We start from the raw sequence: 21,275 nt of genomic DNA, 5'->3' as shown, positions 1-21,275 counted from the left end.
GAAGGAAAGTACTAGAGAGCTTGGAGTCCCCGTGTGAACAGGCATCTTGCCGTCTGCCACTGATGTTTCGTTCCTGAGCTTTGCAGAAAAGGCCACGCCATGCTGTCCCTGCCAGGCCACAGCCAAATGTCAGAGGAGACTGAGGGCCTTTCCGCACCTCAGGGAATTCAAAGGAGGAAGCCCTTTGGAAGTGCTCACCCTGCGGTCTGTTTGGGGACCTCCTCAGGGACCCTACCTCTAGCTCAGGGTCCTCCGCAGGGGGCAGCTCACCTTGGTGCAGGGGGGCATGGTGATGTTCAAGTGGCACAGAATGTGCTGGGTGTCCTCATACTTCATTGCCTTCCGCAGAAATGACAAGGACCCTCCTGGTTCTCGACTGCTGTCCCTCACCTAAATTCAATCACACAGGAGAAAGACTCATGAGTTGGCTGAGAGATTTCTGCCTCCTAAACTTTCCAGGCTCAGGGGAGAGGTCGCACCTTCACAGGAATGGCCAAACGGTTCTCCCGAAATGACTGGAATTGGAAACTCCGCTGCTGGGCAGCTTTTTTGATGGGCACCAGGTTCCCGGAGAGTTCTGCAAACAGGGCCGTCCCTTCCAGCACCTGTAGGGGAGGGGGAAACACATACAGCTTGTCACATAGAGGTACCCAGATGTCCTGTCTCTTGGCTTTGGTCTTTCATTCTGCACGACACACCCTGTCTACAGCATGAGGTACAGTCAGTTTGCTCCAGGAAACCACACTGTTTTGAAAAGGTTTTTATTTCCAGGTTACACTTCCTTACTGAAAAACATATTTTTTTAAAAGTTATTTATTTATTTATTTATTTATTTATTTATTTTTAGAGAGAGGGGAAGGGAGGGAGAAAGGGAGAGAAACATCGATTGGCTGCCTCTCACAAGCACCCAGACTGGGGACTGAACCATCAACCCAGGCATGTGCCCCAACTAGGAATCCAACCAGCAACACTTTGCTTTTTGGGACAACACTCAATCAACCGACCCGCACCGGTCAGGGCTGAAGAGGACTATATAAGAAGCAGGAACCACCATATGTCCCTGATGGCTGATCAGGGTTGCTCATTGCTGTCACAGTACTCTAGAACTCCACGAGGCTATCACAAAATGACTTCTGAAAAAAACTGGTTTTCACACCTGTCCAAAAATGTTCAGTTGATGCAAAGTGCCAGGAGGATCACAGGATATTTTAATCTCACCCTTAACATAAGGGCCTCTACTGTGTATAAAACGTTTTCAGCTGACCCATTTGACAGTTGAGGAAATTGAGGCCCAAGCAAAATGAGTGCTTTGCCTAGTCAGTGCTTCCTTCTAGGCCCTCAGCCACCCACAAAGGCTCAGCACCAACTCCGAGGCCAGACGTTTGGAAAGGTCCTGGCTTGTTACACATCTTAACATGAGTGAGTATCCTGGGATCAATGGCAGGTTCCAATCCAGTGCTTTACTCCTCACATCATTTGTCCAGCCCTCTCCCCTGCTTTCTCCTCTGGACGCTAACAAAATCCTGGCACAGCAGGTCAAAGTGTGGGTTCTGGGGTCAGACTACTCAGACAAATCCTTTCTCTGCCCTTTACTCTGTTATGTAATCTTAGGTTGGCTACTTAACCTCTCTCCACCTCAGGCTCCTCATTTGTAAATTAGGGACAATAAAAGTACACACAGTTATGAGAATCCGGTGAGATTATGCTAGCCAAGCACTTTTGCTATTACCTGGTACCTAAGATCTTTAGTAAACACTGGCTCTTATCATCACAGATCACTGGGCCAAGAAGAAATTCCTCACCTTTGGCGAAGCTTCCCTAGGATGCTGCTCAAGAGAGGCATCAGGGAGACAGCCTAGGAGGCCTCCCCCGTCCCCCGAGGAAGGCCTTCCTGACCGCTCTGGGTCACAGTGTCCTGGAGAAGCAGCCCACATGTGCCCTGTCCTAAGCCCAGACGCTCTGTCTCACTGTGGGGAGCGAGGCAGGCCCGTGCGTGCCCAGCAGCAAAGGGGCCTGGGTGCTGTATGTACCTCTATGTCCCTGCTCCGGGCCACTTCAATGAAGTTCTCGTGCTGCTCCAGGGTCTTGTCCACCTTATCGTCTGTCATACAGTAGCAGCGCAGCCGCCCTTCTCGGGGGTCATTCATCTTGGCAAAAATCACAAACTTGGCCATGTAGGGCACCGCAGTAAGCTCCTTGTACAGCAGAGTGGCGAAGTTCACAGCTTCGGCGGTCCGAGGACAGTCCGACAGCCAAAACCTGAAAAGGAAGACTAATTATAAGCATGCTTCTCGGTGCCCGGTGGAGAGCTTCATTCCCCACCGGACAGGAGCAACCCGTGAGCCACATATGGCCCGCTGGCCACGGCGGGGTTTCTATGTGGCGACGCTGAGCTTCGAGCCTGCGACGGGCACGTTGGGGCATGAGGACGGCTCCCTGCCGGGGCAGCGCGGACCCCGCCACACAGGGCCCCGGAGTCCCCAGGGCTGGGCTGAGACGCTTCTCACCTGGCAGAGACGTTGGTGGTGAAGGTGGCACACTCGTTGGCATACACGAGCTTGGTTGTTCCTGTTATGTCTTCCCACTGGGCTTGGTCTGTTCCTCCTGCAACAGGAGCAGAAAGCAGGCTGGGGGACAATCTTCTGGACACAGACACAGAGCTTGCCAAAGCAGTACAGGCCCAGCGCGCCAGGGCAGAGACAGGCACATCTGGAGGAAGCCCTGAGCACACCGGTCCTCCCAATACTCTCCCCCTCCACCTGGCAAGCCACAGCACCCTTCCTTAGCGGTCAGAGGGAGCTTCCGGCAGGGCGTGGATGCCACTCAGATGCATCGCCCCTCCATCCCTTCGAAGAGCATATCCCCGGGAGAAGCCACCAAGGGCAAGGTGACCGCTGGATTCACCTTCTCCCATCTCCCCCTCGTGAGGTCGAAAGGAGGACAGGAGACAGGCCAGAGGCAAGGGGCCACCTCTCACCAATGACACTGCAGAGCAGGCGCAGGCTGGTGGTGTCTCCCTCCCCGCTGTCCCGTGGGTTGTCTGTCCAGGAAGGAGGGAGTGGGATCCGAAGCCCGATGGGGCGGTGGAACTTCCGGCGCCTCGGCTCCACGGTGACAATGGGGCTGAAGGTGGCCTGGTTGCCCAGGAGTTTGGTGACTAGGTCATCTGGTACAGGCTGGGCCTAGGAGGAGCCAAAGGGGGACGCTCAGCCCCAGAGCATCGGAGGGGCTCGTGGGCAGGAAAGAGCACAGTCCCCAAGCGGAGAGTGAACTGCCCGTGCGGAGTGCGAAGGGGGCGAGGGCGTCCCGCTTCTGTTGGACCAGGGGGCCTGCCCCGTCTGCCGTCGCTGCCTCGCTCTCCTCTCTGCGCCCCTTCTCCCCATCTCCCCGCGGCTCCTCGTTCCCGGGGTGGTGCCTCTCTGCTCAACAGTAGGTGCCCCTCCAGGGGGCCATGTGGATGCCTGACAGGAGACTTGCAGTGACTTGACAGGGCGCTGCTGCCGGGCCTCACCCACCCAATTTTCCTTTGAGCTTTAAGGTACAAAATCTCTAACCGAATTTTCAGGCACTGGACTGCAGTGCGGGGGAGGTCCTGGGGATGAGGGTTGTCCTCCCGAGGGCCCTGAACACCTTCCCCGTTTCGCGGACTCTGTCCGAGTGCAGGGGGTAGGGGGGTGCCCCAACTGGTGAGGCGGAGGCCTGTGTCACCTGCAGAGCCAGCTTCACTCTCTTGGTGACAGCATTTTCCGGAAACGTTGCCTGCACCAGGGGCACCAGCTTGCTCTTCAGAGAGCCCCCCTCAGGGCCGATGGTGTCATAGTCCTGGCAGAGCCGTGACATGATCACGAAGTACAAGGGGAAGTCCGTGGTGATGATGCGGCAGACCCTCTTCTTCTCCAGCTCTTCCAGGCTCCCCAGCTCTGGAATCACACGGCGTGTGCCGCCAGGCCTGGTCATGCTGAGCCCAGCTCGGCCGCCACGGTGCCCCAGAGCCCCCTCAACCCTGGCTCCCGGGCTGCGCCTCCCCACCAGGCGCTGGAGGCTGAGCTGCCTGGGGCTCCCTCAGATGTCCCGGTCCCCGGAACTGGACTTAATGGGCCACCTCTTATTTCTCAGGGCTCTCCAGACTCCAGGTGACCCAACAGCACCCCCCCAAAGTATGACCTCAAGCTCCGTCTTCCCAAAGGAAGGCACCTGCCCTGGGGCCCCAGGGCCTCAGTCACCTTCGTCCATTCCATTGAGGATCTGATCCAGGTAGCTTTCTCCATAGCGGCTCTTGTGCTCCTTCCACACGGAGCCGTTTTCACTGCGCAGCACCACGAGCTCACGGTCCCCGCGGCCGTGGGAGGCAAAGTGGGGGATCTCCACAATCACAGGGCTGAGGGGACAGAGCGGATGGTGAGGAAGTGCGTGGGTTCAGGGGTGTGTGCTTTGTGGCAAAGGGAGGGGGGAGCAGGCATGGAGGGCAGTTGGTTCCTGCCTGGAGGGAGAAGGGGTCCTGTAGCCACAGTGGGGGCCCCGCCTGTGGGCAGTCCCGACGGTGGCACACATCCGCCTCAGGTCCCTGAGCCACGCCAGGGCCCCTGTCACTCACCACCGGGCCCCCATCTCACTTTGAGGCAAATACCCCCGCCCTTGGGCCGGATCCTGAGAACCCTCGTGACAAGCCCGCACAGGGGCCTGAACCTCTGTGAGCTTCTATCGATCAGCGACAACGACACATCCTGTGCAGGGAGGCCTTCACAAGCACATTTAAAAGGGGGAATCAACACAGAAGGCTTCTGCAGGCTGCTGTGCGAACGGTGGATGGAAGCTCAGAGGTGGGGACAGGAAGTGGACAGAGGCCTCCTGGGCGAGGCCTGCTTCTCACTTGGCAGCTGGGGAGCCTGAAGAGTAACGAAGCCCCAAGCGCAGCAGAAGCCCAGCCTGCCCCAGACAGGGCGGGGAACGGGCCTCTGAAGCCCGCTGACCTCGCCGTCCTTGGGGGCAAGGCTGTAAAACTGTCTTTTGTAAGACTGTTCCAGAGCTGAAATATTACACCCTTGGGGGTCCCCAAAGTAGCCCTGTCTTCCCTACCCCTGCTCTAGTGTCACACAAGGTATTCAGCTCCACCTGACCTGCGGTTTCCTTAGTGTACCCAGAAAAAGGCAGTTACACGGGGCCAAGGGCTCCGGGTTCTGGTCCTGTCAGGACAGCAGAGAACGCGATAACGTGGAGTTCTGGGCTCTCCTCTCTCTCGGCCCTGTGCTGGGTGGACCTGGGCGGTCGCTGCTGAGACAGTGACAGACCCGCAGCAGTGACAGACCCGCAGGGCGGGGACAGGTGAGGGACATGCTGGGCACACGCACCCAGGGAGAGGGGCCTCTCACCTCAAGAACTGGGCGCCGGTGGGCCCCAGCGCAATGATCCTGCTGGCCAGGCCTTCCTCCTCGGCCAGCGGGGGCGGCGTGTTCAGCTTCTGCGGCTTGACCAGGCGGCAGGTGATGCGGGTGGGCGCCGCGCACGTCCGAGGCGGGATCACCACCCTCAGGCCATTGTGGCGGCTCCCTCTCATAGAGCCTCCCCGGGCATCCACCATGAAGCTCACCAGAAACCTGAGGCACAGGCAGATCCATGTTGGGCATCTGGGCGCTCCCTCTGAGAGAGGGAGCATGGGGCCCAGAATCCCTTCCCGGGGGTCACTCACCCTGTGTGGACGGGGCTGGCTACAGGGCTGATGTTGTCTGAGGTCTCCGTGGCTGGGCTGCTGGGGATGAGCGAGTCTTCATCATACTCTTTAGATGCCTGAGGGGGAGAGAAAGGCCAACTGTCTTATCACCTCCCAGGTGACAGGTGCTGCTCTCAGGACAGCGATGTCATGTCCGGCTGGGGAGGCTCGAGGGCGCTTCCTCACCAGTAACCACAGGGACCCATGGAGGAAGTGCTTCCACACACTCACCCCTGACCCTTTGGGTACAAGGCACCCTGGCGTCTAAAAGGAAGCATGGGCTTCTTCCTACTGCCATGGCCCGTGCGTGGCTCAGCGCCCTGGGACAGAGCTTCTGAAGGGGTGGGGCAAGCCCTCACTCTGGTCTGGCTTCAGCCTGAGGCCCTATACCCACCGCTGACCTACCCACCCTGTTCTCCAGCTACACCCCAACGTGCGGCCTCTGCTCTAGGTGGCCTGGTTTGCACGCTGGCTTGGCAGTGAGCCCTGCACCATCATCTACTAGCTCTTTAGCTCTGGGCGAACCCCCCACCCCGTAGGCACCTGCGGTACATGAGGGGGCTAGAACAGGTGTTTGCCCTTGGTCGGCGGGGGGTCCCTGTTTCCTCATCTGCAAATGCGGCAGTCCCCCTGCCTCACAGTAATGTTACAACTACAGGGACACAGGGCTGCCTCACGCAGGGCCTTGCACCTCCCTGGGACTCATGAAAGCCAGCGGGGCCTGGATCTGTCCCCGTCCCCTCAGGTCTATTCTCAACTCTGCTCTCGCTCACGCTTCCCCACGGGAGCGGACGCCCTGTCCTCCTCCTTCCGTGGTCCAGTCCTGTCATTTGTCATCTCTCGTCTCCACCATGAATCTTTCCCATTGACTCTGATCTGGAAAAATTCACACCATGCAGTTGAGCACTTGGGTAGTTACGCTTCCTGCATCCTGGGCTAAATGATTTCGCGTAGCTGAGCCCACCGTTGCTGGGTGGACCGTCAGCTCGCTCCTAGGAGGCAGGGATGGGTCTGAGTCCACCATCCAGCCCTCTGAGGGACACCTAGTAGGACTCTAGCAACACCTGCTGACTTGAGTTCCTGGCGTAAGCAAGGAGTCAAAGAGAATGGGTTGGTCAAGGAGCAACGGGACACAGGTCCCCTCTGCTGCTTTCTCATTGCTGTTTTTGGCAGCGCCCAGGGAGCATACCCCAGCAGTACCGGGGCCGTATCTGACCATATCCCCCACATGCCACCCAGTGAGTGACAGCAGCACCTGCCGCCACGGTATACCCGGCATGGAATGGCTGGCTGCACAGCTTCACAGCCATCTGGGTCCGGGCTGTGGCCACCACACTCAGACTCACACCCTTGTGGTGCCGGTGGGGGAGACCAGCCTTCACTGGGACACAGGCTCAGCTATCAGGCCTCAGGTGGTCATTTCCAACCTCCAAACACCACACTGCTTCCTTTTAATCTTAGAAAACCCCCTCGCTCTGGGGGGAAAAGTGCCAATGGCATAAAATTAACTAAGGGGACATTAAACTATTTTCAACCATCCTGCCCTTTTGGGGGGCAAATTCAGGTGGCACCCTCGGAAGCCACAGAGTAGGATACTACAATGAGTAACAGTCCAAGGTGGGAGCAATCTCTCTGCCACCCTCTTTCCACCACCAACCAGCCTCCCAAATACAATAAAATTCCAAACACCAATACCAAAATACAAGGTATTGGTATTTTACGCTCCCCATAATCCCTTGAGGAAGGTGAGGCAGAAAGTGCTCCCTCTCTTAGGGAAGTAAAAGAAGAGGAGCGCCGAGTCCCATGACTTGCTCGCTGCTTCACGGTAGCTGCGTGCTGCGGCCTCGGGCTCCCTGTCAGCGCCGTGACCTGCTGCCCCCGCGTGCACAGAGCATGGGCCCCAGGGCTGTGGCCCTGAGAATGTGGGCTTTGAGGCCGGATCATCTGGGGTCAGGTCTCAGCCTTACTCGTGTCTGGACGAGCATAATGATGCTTGACACGCCCGTGAGCTCGGTAGACGCCCATCCATCGAGTCTGGAACAGTGAGAACTCTGACAGCCCAGGAGCAGCAGGTCACGTGGAGCCACGGACCCGCAGGGCCCAGTAAATGCTACGTGCTTCCCAACTATTAGTTCCTGTCGCACTGCAGGTCATCTCAAAGCAATCATTGTTCCAGGGTCCCTGTTCTCCGCAAAACGGAAGATAGGAGAAAGGCTGCTTCTTACCTGTTCTGGCTCTTCAGACCTGATCACCACTGTCTCAGGTGTGACACAAGGAATCCTCGGGATGGCTGGAGATTCCACCCTGTGCACCAAGAACAGTGGAGAATCAAAGGGATGACCCTTCTAAGTGTACCCCTCCTTCCACAATAACCTACCCAATCCGCCTGGACCGCCGCATTCGCACATGCAATACACCTCAGCCTCCACCACCAACCAGCCGCCTGCCTCCTCCTCGAAGCCCTTCCCCAGAGCCCGTTGCCCTCAGATCTCGCTGAAGGACCTGCCTCCTCCATGAATCTTCCCTGCACTCATCACCGCAGTTCGTAGCCGCAGAGCCCTTGTTGACGGGATCCTCGCTCTGGCCTTCACGTCTTATTCTGCATTGCTCTACCTCTCGGTGTGTGTTTTAACCCTACCAAATAAACCTGTATTTCCTTTATGGCCAGGGGCTGAGTCTTGCACTTCTTTCTAACCGATGCTCAATAACTACTAATTGCTTACACATCCTTGTCGTTTCACTTCCTGCTTTTTCCACTGCTCTGCTTTGCATAAGCCATGGCACTGAGCTGGCACACGCCTATCTTTTCAGAACACGCCAAGGGCTCAGTGTTTCTATGCCGCTGTCACTTTTAGATTTATTTGCAAAATATCCCTGTGCGCTAATGTACCCACAGCAAAATAACTCACAGTGTCACAGGGAGGAATGAGAAATGTGTTCCAGGCAGATACAGACTCTCTGTGGGTTTCCCCTAATGTACAGAAGGATGTGGTCAGTGTGTGAGCTTAGCTTGCCACCAGTTTCTCATGTGAATTTTCCTCAATGGATTTTTCTGGTGAGAGGCTGAGAGTATATGAGAGGGAGTGGGGTATGCATATGAGGCTGCGAGTGAGGGGAGGGAGACAGTTGGGAGGCAGAAATACCAGAAGAGGAGGGGAGACACTACGGGCCAGCATGCTGTAAGGGAAGCCTCCCTGTCCCCTCCTGTTGCTCAGGTATAGAGCTATAGAGCTAGTTTATCCTATGGTGCTGGATAGTCCAACCGACCAGCACCCTCTCCCTGTTAGTGGCACACCCAGGGCCTGGCCTTCTTGTGACTTTTCCCTGCTCTGGGTCCTTCTACTCTGAGGTCCAGGGCGGGACCTCGGCCATCCACGGTGCGAGCACTGCTTACACTTGGTCTAGCTTCGGCACAAAATCCAGCAGCTCTTTCTCTTCATCTATATCCCTGGAGTCCTGCCTCTCAGCCTTGGAGCCAACGAGTTCTTCACCTGAAACCACATAAGTTCGAGTGAGTGACAGAATAGAGACATCCTCTTTGTCTTTAAAAAGTGCTTTGCCCGGCCCTCAGTGCCAAGGAGTGGAGGAAGGTCTCCGATGCGCGAAGGGCATCGTGAGCAATGTCTTCGACCAGCCCTGTCCCTCCACCCTGGCACCCAGAGCAGGGCAGCCAGCTCCTGACATCTTAGTCTGTCCCAGGCTTTGTAGAAGAAAAAAAAAAAAACACAACCAGAAAGAACTTTTTTTTTCTTGGCAAATTCCACTTCCAAAGAGCCCTTGCAGAGCGCACAGTGACACCAAAGAAAGGGTTGCCTCTGTTCTTTCCCACACCGCACGCTACAGAAGAGTAAGCCACAATGGGACAGAACCCGTTCGCTTAGAAGGGCTGTGCGGTTTTTGTAACCAAGAGGTTCAAACGACGTCTGCAACCCAGACTGCCTCTTTGTTCCTCTCTCCTTGCTTGACCTGGGGTTGGAGCCCTCGACCTTGCAGGGTCATTTGCTGTCCCTTAGAGTGAGTGTCCCGACTGTGTGATCCGGAGCTGACAGAATGAAATAACCACAACAGCTCATGCAGTCATGATCACAAACACAGTGGCATGGGTACAGACACGGAGATGGAGAGGCAGGCGCTCCCCGCCAGGGCATGGATCTCATGGGTGTGAATTTCCTGTTTCAGTCAAGCTCCTGGCATCGGGTTGTTAGCCGTCAGAGGAGGGTGGAAAGCGGGAATGGATTAGTGAGAACTTGGATTGCTTAGGGTGAAATGCACTTGTGAGAAAGGACCACAGGGAACAGAAAGTGTTTCATACCCATTATAGTTATATGAGCAGTTCCTGGAAAGCAAAGAAGAGCCAAGTTTAAGAAAGGACAGGATTGAAGTCAGTTAAAGCGAGAGGCACATCACCACAAGGGCCACGCGGACGGCTTTCATCATCTACTTGCGAAGTTATTAATTCAAGGGCCAGGGAGATAACCAGTCCAGTCCCACCACTTGCAGCCTGAGGGCTCCTTTCAAACTTAAGTGAGGAGATAGGCTTATCTCGGGCGGTAAAATACTACAATACTCTGGGATTCATAGAAGTTGCAACTACAGTGATTTCAAGAGCATGGATATTCCCCAAAACTCACTGCTTCATTTTATGTTCAGAAGAGCACAGTATTAAAGGAATTCGTAGATTTTAAATAAACAGCTTGTCCTTCGCTCAAAGCAAAAGGAAAGCATCGGGCAGACTTATGACAGTTCTTTACAGCTTTGGTGATTGGTCTGAGTAGAATCATATTCTATGTATAATATATGCAAACACACATATTCATGAAACTTCATGGGATTTTGTACTGTAATCTCCAAGATGTAGATTTTCTTCTAAAATTACATTAACTGAGTATTTTTGATAACAGAGAACATCCTTAAAAAGCCATTCTCTCTGGTTTCAATACAGACCCTCAGAACTCAGATGTGCTATAAGGACACTTGGATGTGACAGGAAGCGTGACAGGGGGTGCTCAGAGTCCCACGTGTCCCCTGACTTTACCCAGACTTTTGTTAAATCCCCGACTTTACCTTCATCTTCAGAGACATCCAAGATCTCATCTACCGTCTCAGGGAAACTCATCCGGTGCTTGTCGCTGACTAACTAAAGTAAGAAAAAGCAGAGAATTCAACCCAAATAGAGCAGTGGGCCCCTTCACCTGGTCAGGACTGGAGACAGGCAGGAGGTGGGGCAAGTTTGTCCCACAGGAAGAAAATCAGAGCTGACAGGTTATCAGCTTGGAAACTGATATCTGACAGGAGCCATAAAGGAGATTAAAACACCAGTTTCCCATTGCCTAGTCCCCGCCCCAATCCCATCCTGCTACACCCTCCTTAGAGCTGGTCACAACCCTAACTCCTGTGTCCACTGGGTGGCAGTACAACTCCATCTGATGGGGGAGACAACCCTCACCCCTCCCGGCGTTTTGGCCTGGTTCTACCTGGTATCCTAGAACCCCAGAAGAGCTCTACTTCTAATAACCCATGGAGGCACCCTATGTGTGTTTGCAGGCTGTGTGTGTTTGGGATGGGGATGGGGTGCAACGAAGAAGCAGACATACCACGACACTGGGTTCGTCTGTGACAACCTTGAGCACGTCTGTTACGGAAATGTAGCCCAAGCGCTTGGCTATGGCCAGAGGTGTGGTTCCATTCTGGGAAAAAGCAGAGAGCGGGTGAGACCAGACAAGGGGATGGAGCCTGGGAGGAAAGCCCGCCCCCTTTCCGTAGACAAGCTGACATTCTAATTGCTACACAGGGTTCTAGGTGGACAGACTGCACCCTGGAGCCGCGAGCAAGGCCCCTGCACATCTGTGAGCCCAGACATGTGCTGGACGTTCGCCCGGGTCCAGGAGAGAGGAGGGCAGGGATACTTTAAATCTGCGGCGCTGAGGGTAAGAACACTGATATGAGAGCAGGGAAGTCCTGCAAAGACAAGTCAAAAACTTCCTAGAGGATACCAACTGGAAAGAAATGTGCCAGGAAGACACCATATGCAATTTCAGGAACATGAGGGTGCAAAGCGATGCCGTTCATGGCCCTCAGTGCCAGTCCTTTGGTGTCTGTAATTGAGCACTACAATGGCTAAGGCAACCCATAGACTTCAGTGAACTCCTCTCAGGCCAATCGGAAGTCACACATTACCAGACACAGGGGAGGGATGTAGTTTCTACTCTGACTTTAAGAGAAAGAGTGAAGGGAGAGTAAATTGACATTGAGGCTTTATTTTTCTTTTAAGGTCTCTAGTTCCAGGATGTGTCCTGGGCCCCACACAGACTCAGCCTCATCCACAGGTATAATTGTAGCAACCACACCAATAGTCTGAGGTCCACACACTTTCCGAGCTGGAGGCAGCCATGGGGATAACCTAGTAAAACCTGTGAGCGGTCCGGTGAGGAGGTTCATTCATACTGAACGAGCATCGCTGACGTGGCTAACGACAACCCCCAGGCCCAGAAACATCATGCATTACCCAAGACACTTGGTCTTGTTCCTTGGGCCATACTGAGAGAAGCTCCACAGATTTTAGTGAGGGTTTCAACAACCATATTTAAAGAAAAATAAAAGGGAGAGGATAAATGGTGCTTGAAAGGATAACCTTCAGTTCACCAGAGAAACTAATCCCAGCACCCCACGGCCTGGGGCACCCAGGCAGCTAGGACTTCACGGTTCTGCAGCCCGTCCAGGCCCCAAACGCGCAGTGAGGGCAGGCGAGCCCGTGCAGTTCAGGGACATCGCGCAGGGCTGCCCGTGAGAGCGGCTTTCCGAAATCAGGAACCGGGCGGGCACTCACCGAGCTGACCTCGTTTGGGGAAGCACCATTTTTGAGAAGCAGCGTCACGATGTCTGTGTGTCCTTGTTGGGCCGCCTGGTGCAAGGGGCTGTATCCTAGCTGTAAAGCAAGGCAGACATTTTGGCGGGATTAGCTAGCTCGCAGAGAGAGAACGGCCCACATGTGGCAGAGCCTATCCATCTTCCAGGTGCAACATAAAAAATGCATTTCCCCCATTTCCTCCTCCAGGGTCAAAGCTGAAAACTGTGGCAGAGCCCCAACTGTGCCCAGAGCCACGCTGGCTGCATCCTAATTTGGTCCTTGAGAGGTGTCAGTATAGCAGTCAGGTCTCAGGCGTCCCCGTACCTTCGTCTTGGCATTGACGTCTGCCTGGTGCTGCAGCAGAAACTTCACCAGCTTGATGTTTCCATAATGACTGGCCACATGGAGGGGAGTGTAACCCATCTGAAAAGCAAGGGATGAGAACGGGCGGCCAGCAGGGTTTCTGGGCTTACCAAGGGGCACTATGAGCTGTGAGCAGTAAAACCCTTACAACAGCCGATTGACAGGACAGGTGGGGAGGCCCTTCGGAAGGCTGACGGCTGCCTTCTAAGGTGAGAGCTGTACTGCTGTGGCCAGTCAGATACTGTTGGCCTGGGAAGGAGCGGGCTCAACGTCGGACAAGTGAACTCTGAGGCGCCCAGGAAAGATCCAGGCGAGATGACCCAGGGCAGGTGACTGGGAAACTGGTGCGAACCTGCTGACGAACTCTAGCTAAGGGGATGCCTGTGGAGCGCGTAAAGTCTCGGAGCTGAACAAGGTCGTTCAGGGTCAGGGTAGAGAGAAAAAAGGGGGGCCCATCGACCAAGGCAACACTTAGAGGGAGACCAGAAAACTCGACTGTGAGGGACCAGCCAAGAGGAAGGGGAAAGACCAGGAGACCCGTGTTACAGAAGCCGAGACACGTTCTTCCGGTGGGCGGGGTGGGGCAGCCATCAGGCCCTTTGCTGGGAAGGGAGCTTAGGTGAGGACAGTTGGTGGCACAGAGATCATTGCTGACTCAGATGAGAGCAGATAACACTCCCATGAAAGGTGAAATCCCATTGTAAATACCCCCAAGAGGCTGCCCGAGTTGCTGAGTAGTAGTGTAATGAGTTTTATTCTATGTATTTATTTTTAGAGAGAGGGGGAGGGAAGGAGAGAGAAACATCAGTGCGTGGCTGCCTCTTGTGCGCCCCCACCTGGGGACCTGGCCTGCAACCCAGGCATGTGTCCTCACTGGAAATGCAACCAGCGACCCTTTGGTTGGCAGGCCAGCACTCAGTCCACTGAGCCCCACCAGCCAGGGTGGTAGTGCAAGGGATTTTGTAAGAACTGGTCATTGTTTGAAAGGAGTGCACTTCGGGTATTTATTTTATTTATTTGCATTTTGGCTGCAAAGGAGCTAATTTTCAAGGAATCTGTTCTGCTGGACATTGTGGCGCTCCCTCCAGAGGCCGACTAGCCAAGGCCCTGTCAGTTCTTTGGTCGTGAGTGCCCCTGGAGGGCAGGTGCCCGATTTCAGACGCCATCTTGACACAGGCCCTGCAGGCTGAGCCTCAAGTAATAATATGGCTTTGGGGCCCCCACATTCTAACCCCTCAGTGTAAGGTCTCTCGTGAAAGGACCCCAAAAGACTAACCTAGGCCCACAAAAGAAGCCTTAGACATCTAGAACAGTCTTGGTTTTCAAGCAGATTCTTCTTGAAGCTGTAAGCAGCTGAGGATAAAATACAGTTTCTAGATTTTTGTCAGGGAGACTTCAACATGGTGTTGTTGACTGGTCTTCCTGTGAAACTCTGGAGGGGGCTGGGGCTGGGGAGGTATCACTTGTTCCTTCCTTTTAGTACAGCTGCCTTGTGGTGAAAAGGAACAATATGCCCCTTCTTCCAGGAAGGCTCCTTCTTTACCGAAGGGAACCAGTCTCCTCCCTTTGTGCTTCAAGTCGCTCTTCGGTGCCTCTCTCAGTCTGGGACATCACATTAGGTGTGTCCCTTCCCGCCTCTGACAGTCACCTCCACACTGAACTGCAATCTCTGAGGCAGATTCACTGTCTGTGCCACGCATGGTATCCTCAGCCTCCTCACAGAGCTCCTTGTACACAGAGAAGCTCACAGAAAGTTGGGCCGAATTTAACTGAGTGCTGGAATGAAAGGGGCTGAATTTTCGAGCGAATCCTGGGAAGCCTGACACTTTGATATCCTGCTCATGTAAGGCAGGTCTTGAAGTCGTGGTTAAACATTTCTCTCGGCTTTTTGCTATAGAGTCTCAAAGGTCTAGCAAACTTCAAAATCCCCAACTGGAAATTGAGGCAATTAGGATCAGTGTCTTCACTGCCACCCCTAGGAAGTGGCAGAGAAAAATATGTCTCTTGGTCCTTGGAGTTTCCTAGCTCCAGGAGGAGCCAATTCTGAAGCCCAAGGGAGGGAGGCACGCGGCAGGGCTGTGGGCACACACGGGGCAGGGGCCGGAGGGAGACTTACCCGGGTGGTGGCATCCACTGTGACGCCGTGTTTGATGAGCACGTCTGCTACTGGAACGTGGCCTTCTTGTGCTACCAGATGGAGGGGAGTGAGACCGCTCTGGGAAGAAAAAGAAGGGCATCACCTGGTAGCCAGTAAAGAGTTCCAGGCCACGATGAAAGAGCACTGCCCTGGCCGGTGTGGCTCGGTTGGGCATCATCCCACAAACAGAAAGGTCGCCGGTGTAGTCCCTCGTCGGGGAAATGCCTGGGTTGGGGGTTCAGTCCCTGGTTGGGGGTGCCAACCAGCTATCTGACATTGGGCAAAGTTCTTCCAGCTCTGAGCCTCCGTATCCTTACCTAAGACATGAGGCGGTTCAACTAACTCAGAGGTCAGCAACATTTTATGTATTAAGGGCCAGATCACCGATATTTTAGGTTTGTGTCTCTGTGGCAACTACCCAACTCTACCGGTAATAGTGAGAAGGCAGCTACGGCCAACACATAAACAAATAGCAGGTGGCTGTGCTCCAATACAACTTTATATATACGAACAAGGAGTGGGCCGGATTCGACCAATAGGTCATCGTTTGCTGGCCTCTGAACAAATCAAACTTTATTTACTTTCCAATTGTAATATTCCCAATTTCCAAGGTTCAAGATGAGCTTCAGAGCCTTGGTTTCCTTATCTAGAAAATAGGGATTATCACTGACCTATTTCAAGGGCAAAGTTAAGATCATTTGAGAAAACAGATGAAAACTCATTGAAAAGCCAGATGTGCCATTTAGATGTGGCGTGTGATTAGATCATAGCCAGTGTTGCCCTGCAAAAAGGATGGGGGATCTTGCTGGGACTAAAAACACCATGTTCTTGGCGTTCTCCCCACAGCCTTCCCGTGAGGAGAGTAACGCACCAGAGAGCTCGTTTGATTTGTGTGTACTCCCCCAAAAATGTCAGAGAAGTCTTCTCCCCTCTGTATCCGCGGACCTCAACCTGTTTTGCTAACTGTGGGCAAACGAAGCTGCAATTCTTCTGCAATCAAGGGCAGGGGGCAGGGCCCGTCCTTCCTCCAAGGACTCTCCCTGCCCGCCTCTGTCTTCTGTACTGACCCACGGCCCATGCGCAGTGCCTCTCCCTCAGGCTGGCCCAAGGGAGTCCCCTCGGTGAGTCCAAGCCCCCTGCCTAATCCCCGGGGTAACAGTCACCTGCCTCATAAAGGCGGTGTGTGGGTGAGTGAGGGTGTCTCCAGGACAAATGGCACGAAGAAGAACCCGAGAATCTCACTCAGGGTCCTACCATGACGCTTCCTTCCTGGGGGTCACCTGTCCCAACCTGAATTAAGAGCCAATGGAGCTACAGGTTTTTAAGAAATCATAAGTTATCCTTAAAATGTTTGCCTTTCTGAAACTATATTATGTTCACTTATCATCAAGAAGTGGCCCTTCGTATTGAATGATTCCACTTTTATGAAATGTCCAGAATAGGCAAACTCATAGTGACAGAAAGTATATTAGTGGTTGCCAGGGACTGGGGGGTTTGGTGCACATAGGAAGTGGCAGCTAATGGGTATGAAGTTTCCTTTCTGGGTGACAAAAATGTTCTGAAATCAGATAGTGGTGATGGTTGCCCAATTCTACAAATATACCAAAAACCACTGAATAGGATATAATGAAAAGGGTGAATTTCATAGTATATGAACTGTATTTCAATAACTATTTTGAAAAAGAAGCAATTCTTAGTCTCTCTTGGGTCACGCATCTCTTTGAGAGACTGATGGAAACCATGAAGACTTCATCCAGAAAAATGCTCACATGCCCATCATCCTAAAATGTGTACAAATTTGGAAGGTTTCAGACTTGTATGCTAAGAGTCTCTGGATTGAGAACCCCTAGTTGAATGTATAGGTTGGCATTCTTAAAAATATCTTCCCCACTGAAAAAGAATATTTAGTACCAAATTATTTAATACATTCCGGAATGTAACACTGGCCTATATTTGGGAAAGTGTCCTGTGGATTTTAATATTGACCATTTTACAGGTTCTTGAACCAACCTATTTAGAAAGAATCAGCAAAGACTTGGGCACCACATAGCCTCGGGGTCGTACAACCTTGGGAATGACAGATTCTCTGAATCTGTTTTTTTCATTGATAAAACTAAGATAAAATCTACAAAGGGCTGCTGTGAGACTTACACACGTAGACACACACACCTCATTCAGAACCTGGGCACACAGTGGGCGCTCGCTATTCAGCCATAATATCTAGTTAGCTAACACTAAACCATCACTGAGACCAGAGGGCCCATTTGAAGGTGCCATATTTACCTTGTTCCCCAGGTTGCCGTTGGCTTGTTTGGAGAGTAGCAGAGCCACCATCTCTGCATGACCCTCCTGGGCAGCCAGGTGAAGGGGTGTCACGCCTTGTACCGACTCCGCATTCGCTGACGCCCCGTACTGCAGCAGGCTACGGGCCACCTCCATCTGGTTCTGCTTGGCAGCGATGTGCAAAGGGGTGTAGCCGTTCTGAAACAGAGGAATGGTTCCAGCAAGGCTGAGCTGACAACATGAGCACGTGCCTTAAATGTCGCCCTCGGAGGGAGGGCTAGGCCTAGCTTCTGGCCTGCTGGACCCCCACCAAGCAGGGCTGGTGTCCCCCAGGAGGGCGACTTCAGGAAACCAACAAGCCAACCGCGCCTGTGTGATTTGGAGAGGCCCCACAAGCCAGCACACATCCTGCACCTTCTTTCATCGTCTATTTTCTGTTTCCTTCTCTGACAAACTGCTGTGCAGGGAGCACTCTCACCAACAGATGATAAGATGCAATTAGGCCGCCTATAGAACACCTAGAAAACTAGGCGTGTAAGGAAATAAAAGGTTCCCATTTCCTCCTTCCTGCTTTAAGAACCCCCCACCCCCACCATTTCATAAAAGAAAAGGAGCAGAGCACTTCTTTCCCTGTGTAACTGGGCCAAGTGCCCCCCTGGGCTTGCCAGCTTTAGGCAGGTGGTGTAAGAGGACATATACCTGGCAAGGGACTTGGGAATGTGGCGTCAGTCCGGTTCCACCCTAACTAGCTGTGCAATGGGGGCAAGCTACTCAGCAACTTCTAGACTTCTTTTGTATTTTTTTTAAGCCATTAAAAGTGGACAATAACATCTACCTTGTTCTTAAAGTTGTTGAATAGATCAAATACAAGAGTACATGACGGAGATTTCCAAAATTAAGAGAGAGAAATAATAAACTTTGGTATATGGTCCACAAGACATTTTCAGCCCCCAAAGTAAATCAGCTATGCCACCGTGCACTGTTTATCTGGCTGGCTTTTCTTGTTTCTTTCACTTTTGGCACCAGGACGTTCTCAAAGGAGGATGCAGCTAATGCGGGGCCAGGCCTCGGGACTTCTGAGCAGGACCTGTGACTTTCTAAGCATATGCCCACCCAGCCCCAGAGCAGATGGCACAAGGCATATGGTCCCCTGCCCTGGCCAGCATCCTTTGCGCTGTCCCAGAGAAGCCCGTCTCCCGGCCAGCGATGGTCTTCCTGGGGAAACCAGCACTTCCCATTCTGCAGGGTCACTGATGAGAAAAGGGCCAAAGAGGAAAGGGGCTGACTAACAGAGCGAAGTCCCAGTAAAGGGATTTTTGGGGGGACTGGGAAAGACCCACTACAAGGTGGATTTTATGGAGAAATGCAAAGGCGTAATTTACCCAAAGAATTAAATTGAGTTAAAAAATCTTTCCATTTAAACAATTATGTAAGATAAGCCATTTGAGTGTTTCTCTTTTTTAATTTGATTATGTTACGAGAAAACATTAAATTCTTCTCTGTAGGTTGTTTTCCCATAGCAAGATCGGCATTTGGATTATAATAAAGTTAATTAAACAAAATGAATTCTGTACTACATCAAACGAGAACAAAGAAAAGAGGTGTGGTTCAGCGGAGCAAGCCTGAGATTTGGAGCCGTCCCCAAGGGGCGGCCATGCTCTCGGAGCACCGGGGAGCGCCTACTCTGTTCAACCGCCGGGATGAGCTGGGATGAGGCAGCTGAACGCCCCCTGGTGCCTGGCCCACTGCAGGCATTCACTGCCTACCAGCAACACTCATTAGGACCTCTCTTCATGTACCAAAGACTCGAGCAATTCAAAGTATATTTAGGGAAGCATAATCAGAGTCCCGGGCCTCTGGGGCAGCTGGGGTGTCCGCACTGTTAAAATGTAGATTCGGACTGAGAAGGTCTAGGGAGGCCCAAGATTCTCCCAAATTCAGGTGAGTGTCCCTTCTGAGGAGGGAAGACACCCTGGCAAGGATGGCACCCTGTCCCACCAAAGGGCAGGCTGGCCCTGGAGGTGGCTTCCTCCCTGGAACAAGGGCCCACTGCCAGGCAACCCTGGTGGACGCTGGGCTACAACTGTCCGCCTCACAACAGGGACCGCCTCTCGGAGCTTCCTCCAAACCAGGACCTGTAGGTGACAAGGACATGAGCCCGGAGGCAGGGGATCAGGGAGAGGTTAGGGAGGGCCAGGTGCCAGTGAAAGGCTCAGCTTCCTCAGGAAGTGAGCTCATCCACAGGCAGGCACGGTGGAGAGAGCTGCCTAAACGTTAAAACAACATTAGCATCAAAATGAGAAAGGGGAGGGTTTGGTTTGGGTGCAGAGAGATTTGCATGTGAAATTCTACAAAATTGCCAGACGACTTGGTAAACTATTTTTGCCGTGGAAACAAACCCCATCTGTACAGCGTTTGTGCTTGGATAAATCTCTCCTTAAATACCATGAACCTGGCTCTGATTTCTTCTGTGCAAAGGAGGGGAGCGAGGAGGAGGGGAGTCCAGCTTTTTATTTTTAGACGCAGGAGTAAGTCACATCTTAGCAGGGCCGCATGCTCTGTCTACACAGTGACGTGGGCTTTGCTACAACAGCAACAGGGATGGGAGCCCCAGGAGACAGGGGCATCTGGGCGACACCGTCTGCAGGAAAGTGAGGCCGCAAAACTCAGATGAGCATCCATTCTGAGGAGGACAAACAAACTGAAGGCCCACACTGGTTTTCCCTGACTTGGCTGCGTCCCCATGAAGTCAGCAGGTGTCCGCTGGAATCCCAGACCAACCCACCCTCCCAGCTCCCTCCTGAGAGACCACGCTCGGACTCCCACCTGGCCGAGCACGGGGGTGCGCTCTCCCAGAATCATGCCCCTCAGCCTCGGCTGCCTATCAAATGGCGGAATGGCGAGCTCCTGAATGCAGGGATGGCTTGTGTCCTTCTTATCTAAGCCCCGCTCCCCCTCCTAGCCCCTACTCCTGTGCGTGGCCACCAGCCCCACAGCGCCCCTCTCCTCCCAGACAAACTCTGCACACCCTTCCATCCTACAGGGGCAGCCTAACCCCCCGCCCCACCCCATAAAATGATCCTCTGTTTTATCCCTACACCTTGTGTTACCCCTCCCACCCCTGCCAGTCTGCTCTTACATAATAAGCAAGCCTAGTAGCTCCCTTTACCCGGGTTCCCTTAAGAGGCAATGAACCTGCCACTCTGAGCAGCGCAGGAAGCCAGCACACTGGTCACATGTCTACCACATGACATACAGGGTGTGCCTCGTCAGAAAACACCACGATCTAAAAGTCTGAACTCATAAAACATATAGATTTGGGGGGGGGGGGCGGTGCTTGCTTCAAGTTTCCAGCCAGTTCACCCCCAGCCCTGAATATTTCTCAATGTGCGGCCAGTGCACTGGAAGCGGAGAACAAGACGGACCACCCGTGGAGATTCCTGCACGTGCTGACTGCTGACCTTGGACAGCACAGGTGCAAATCTCAGCAGACACTCAGCGCTTTGGGGAACACATCTGTGGCGTAAAAAGAATCCACCTCTGTGAGGTAACCTGTTGCTAAGAAGTGTTATCCACTTCCCACCCCACTCCTGGTCCTCAAATAGTGGTGATTAGACTGCAGGTTACATTTGTGACAGTGGGGCAAGGTTTCTGAGGTAAAAATAAAAGCAAAACACCAAAGCCCTTTGTCTGCTTCTGGAACAGGCCGCCCGGAGGGAGGGGCAGGCGGTCTGCTCTCCGGGGGCCGAGGCTACGAGACCCCTCGCTCGGCCTGGACTGCCCTCCCGCGGTGCGGACCGGCAGGCTTACCCAAGCAGGACTGTGCGGGGAGCCACCCCGGGGCAGCAGCAGCTTGACGATGTCCAGGTGGTTGTGATGCACGGCCACGTGCAGGGGAGTGAGGCCATTCTGCAGCGGGGCAAGACCGACAAAGAGAA

The 21,275-nt window shown here is 53.5% G+C and overlaps 1 protein-coding gene across 5 annotated transcripts in view; it reads right to left on the bottom strand.

The window, feature by feature from the left end:
* The window catches only part of ANK1 (ankyrin 1), a 193,438-nt gene that overhangs the window by 32,297 nt on the left and 139,866 nt on the right, over positions 1-21,275 (bottom strand). For 3 of the 5 annotated variants that reach the window (XM_054565964.1, XM_054565968.1, XM_054565967.1), the window contains exons 16-34: positions 21,148-21,246; positions 17,338-17,535; positions 15,034-15,132; positions 12,879-12,977; positions 12,534-12,632; positions 11,302-11,394; positions 10,772-10,844; positions 10,020-10,043; positions 9,102-9,198; positions 7,933-8,011; positions 5,687-5,784; positions 5,370-5,594; positions 4,224-4,378; positions 3,709-3,920; positions 2,978-3,182; positions 2,508-2,604; positions 2,031-2,259; positions 480-605; positions 271-390 (exon numbers count right to left, since the gene is read on the bottom strand). In XM_054565964.1, coding sequence (XP_054421939.1) covers positions 271-390; positions 480-605; positions 2,031-2,259; positions 2,508-2,604; positions 2,978-3,182; positions 3,709-3,920; positions 4,224-4,378; positions 5,370-5,594; positions 5,687-5,784; positions 7,933-8,011; positions 9,102-9,198; positions 10,020-10,043; positions 10,772-10,844; positions 11,302-11,394; positions 12,534-12,632; positions 12,879-12,977; positions 15,034-15,132; positions 17,338-17,535; positions 21,148-21,246 — 2,427 coding nt within the window. The remainder of the gene's footprint in view (positions 1-270; positions 391-479; positions 606-2,030; positions 2,260-2,507; positions 2,605-2,977; positions 3,183-3,708; positions 3,921-4,223; positions 4,379-5,369; positions 5,595-5,686; positions 5,785-7,932; positions 8,012-9,101; positions 9,199-10,019; positions 10,044-10,771; positions 10,845-11,301; positions 11,395-12,533; positions 12,633-12,878; positions 12,978-15,033; positions 15,133-17,337; positions 17,536-21,147; positions 21,247-21,275) is intronic. The other 2 variants (XM_054565965.1, XM_054565969.1) reach the window with 1 other exon arrangement.

This window comes from Pteronotus mesoamericanus, unplaced genomic scaffold, assembly GCF_021234165.1.
Source record: "Pteronotus mesoamericanus isolate MK-2021 breed Mesoamerican mustached bat unplaced genomic scaffold, CSHL_Meso_final contig_169, whole genome shotgun sequence".
NCBI classification, from domain to species: Eukaryota; Metazoa; Chordata; class Mammalia; order Chiroptera; family Mormoopidae; genus Pteronotus; species Pteronotus mesoamericanus.
The sequence above is the reverse complement of the archived record's forward strand: the minus strand, read 5'-3'. Positions and strand labels throughout refer to the sequence as shown.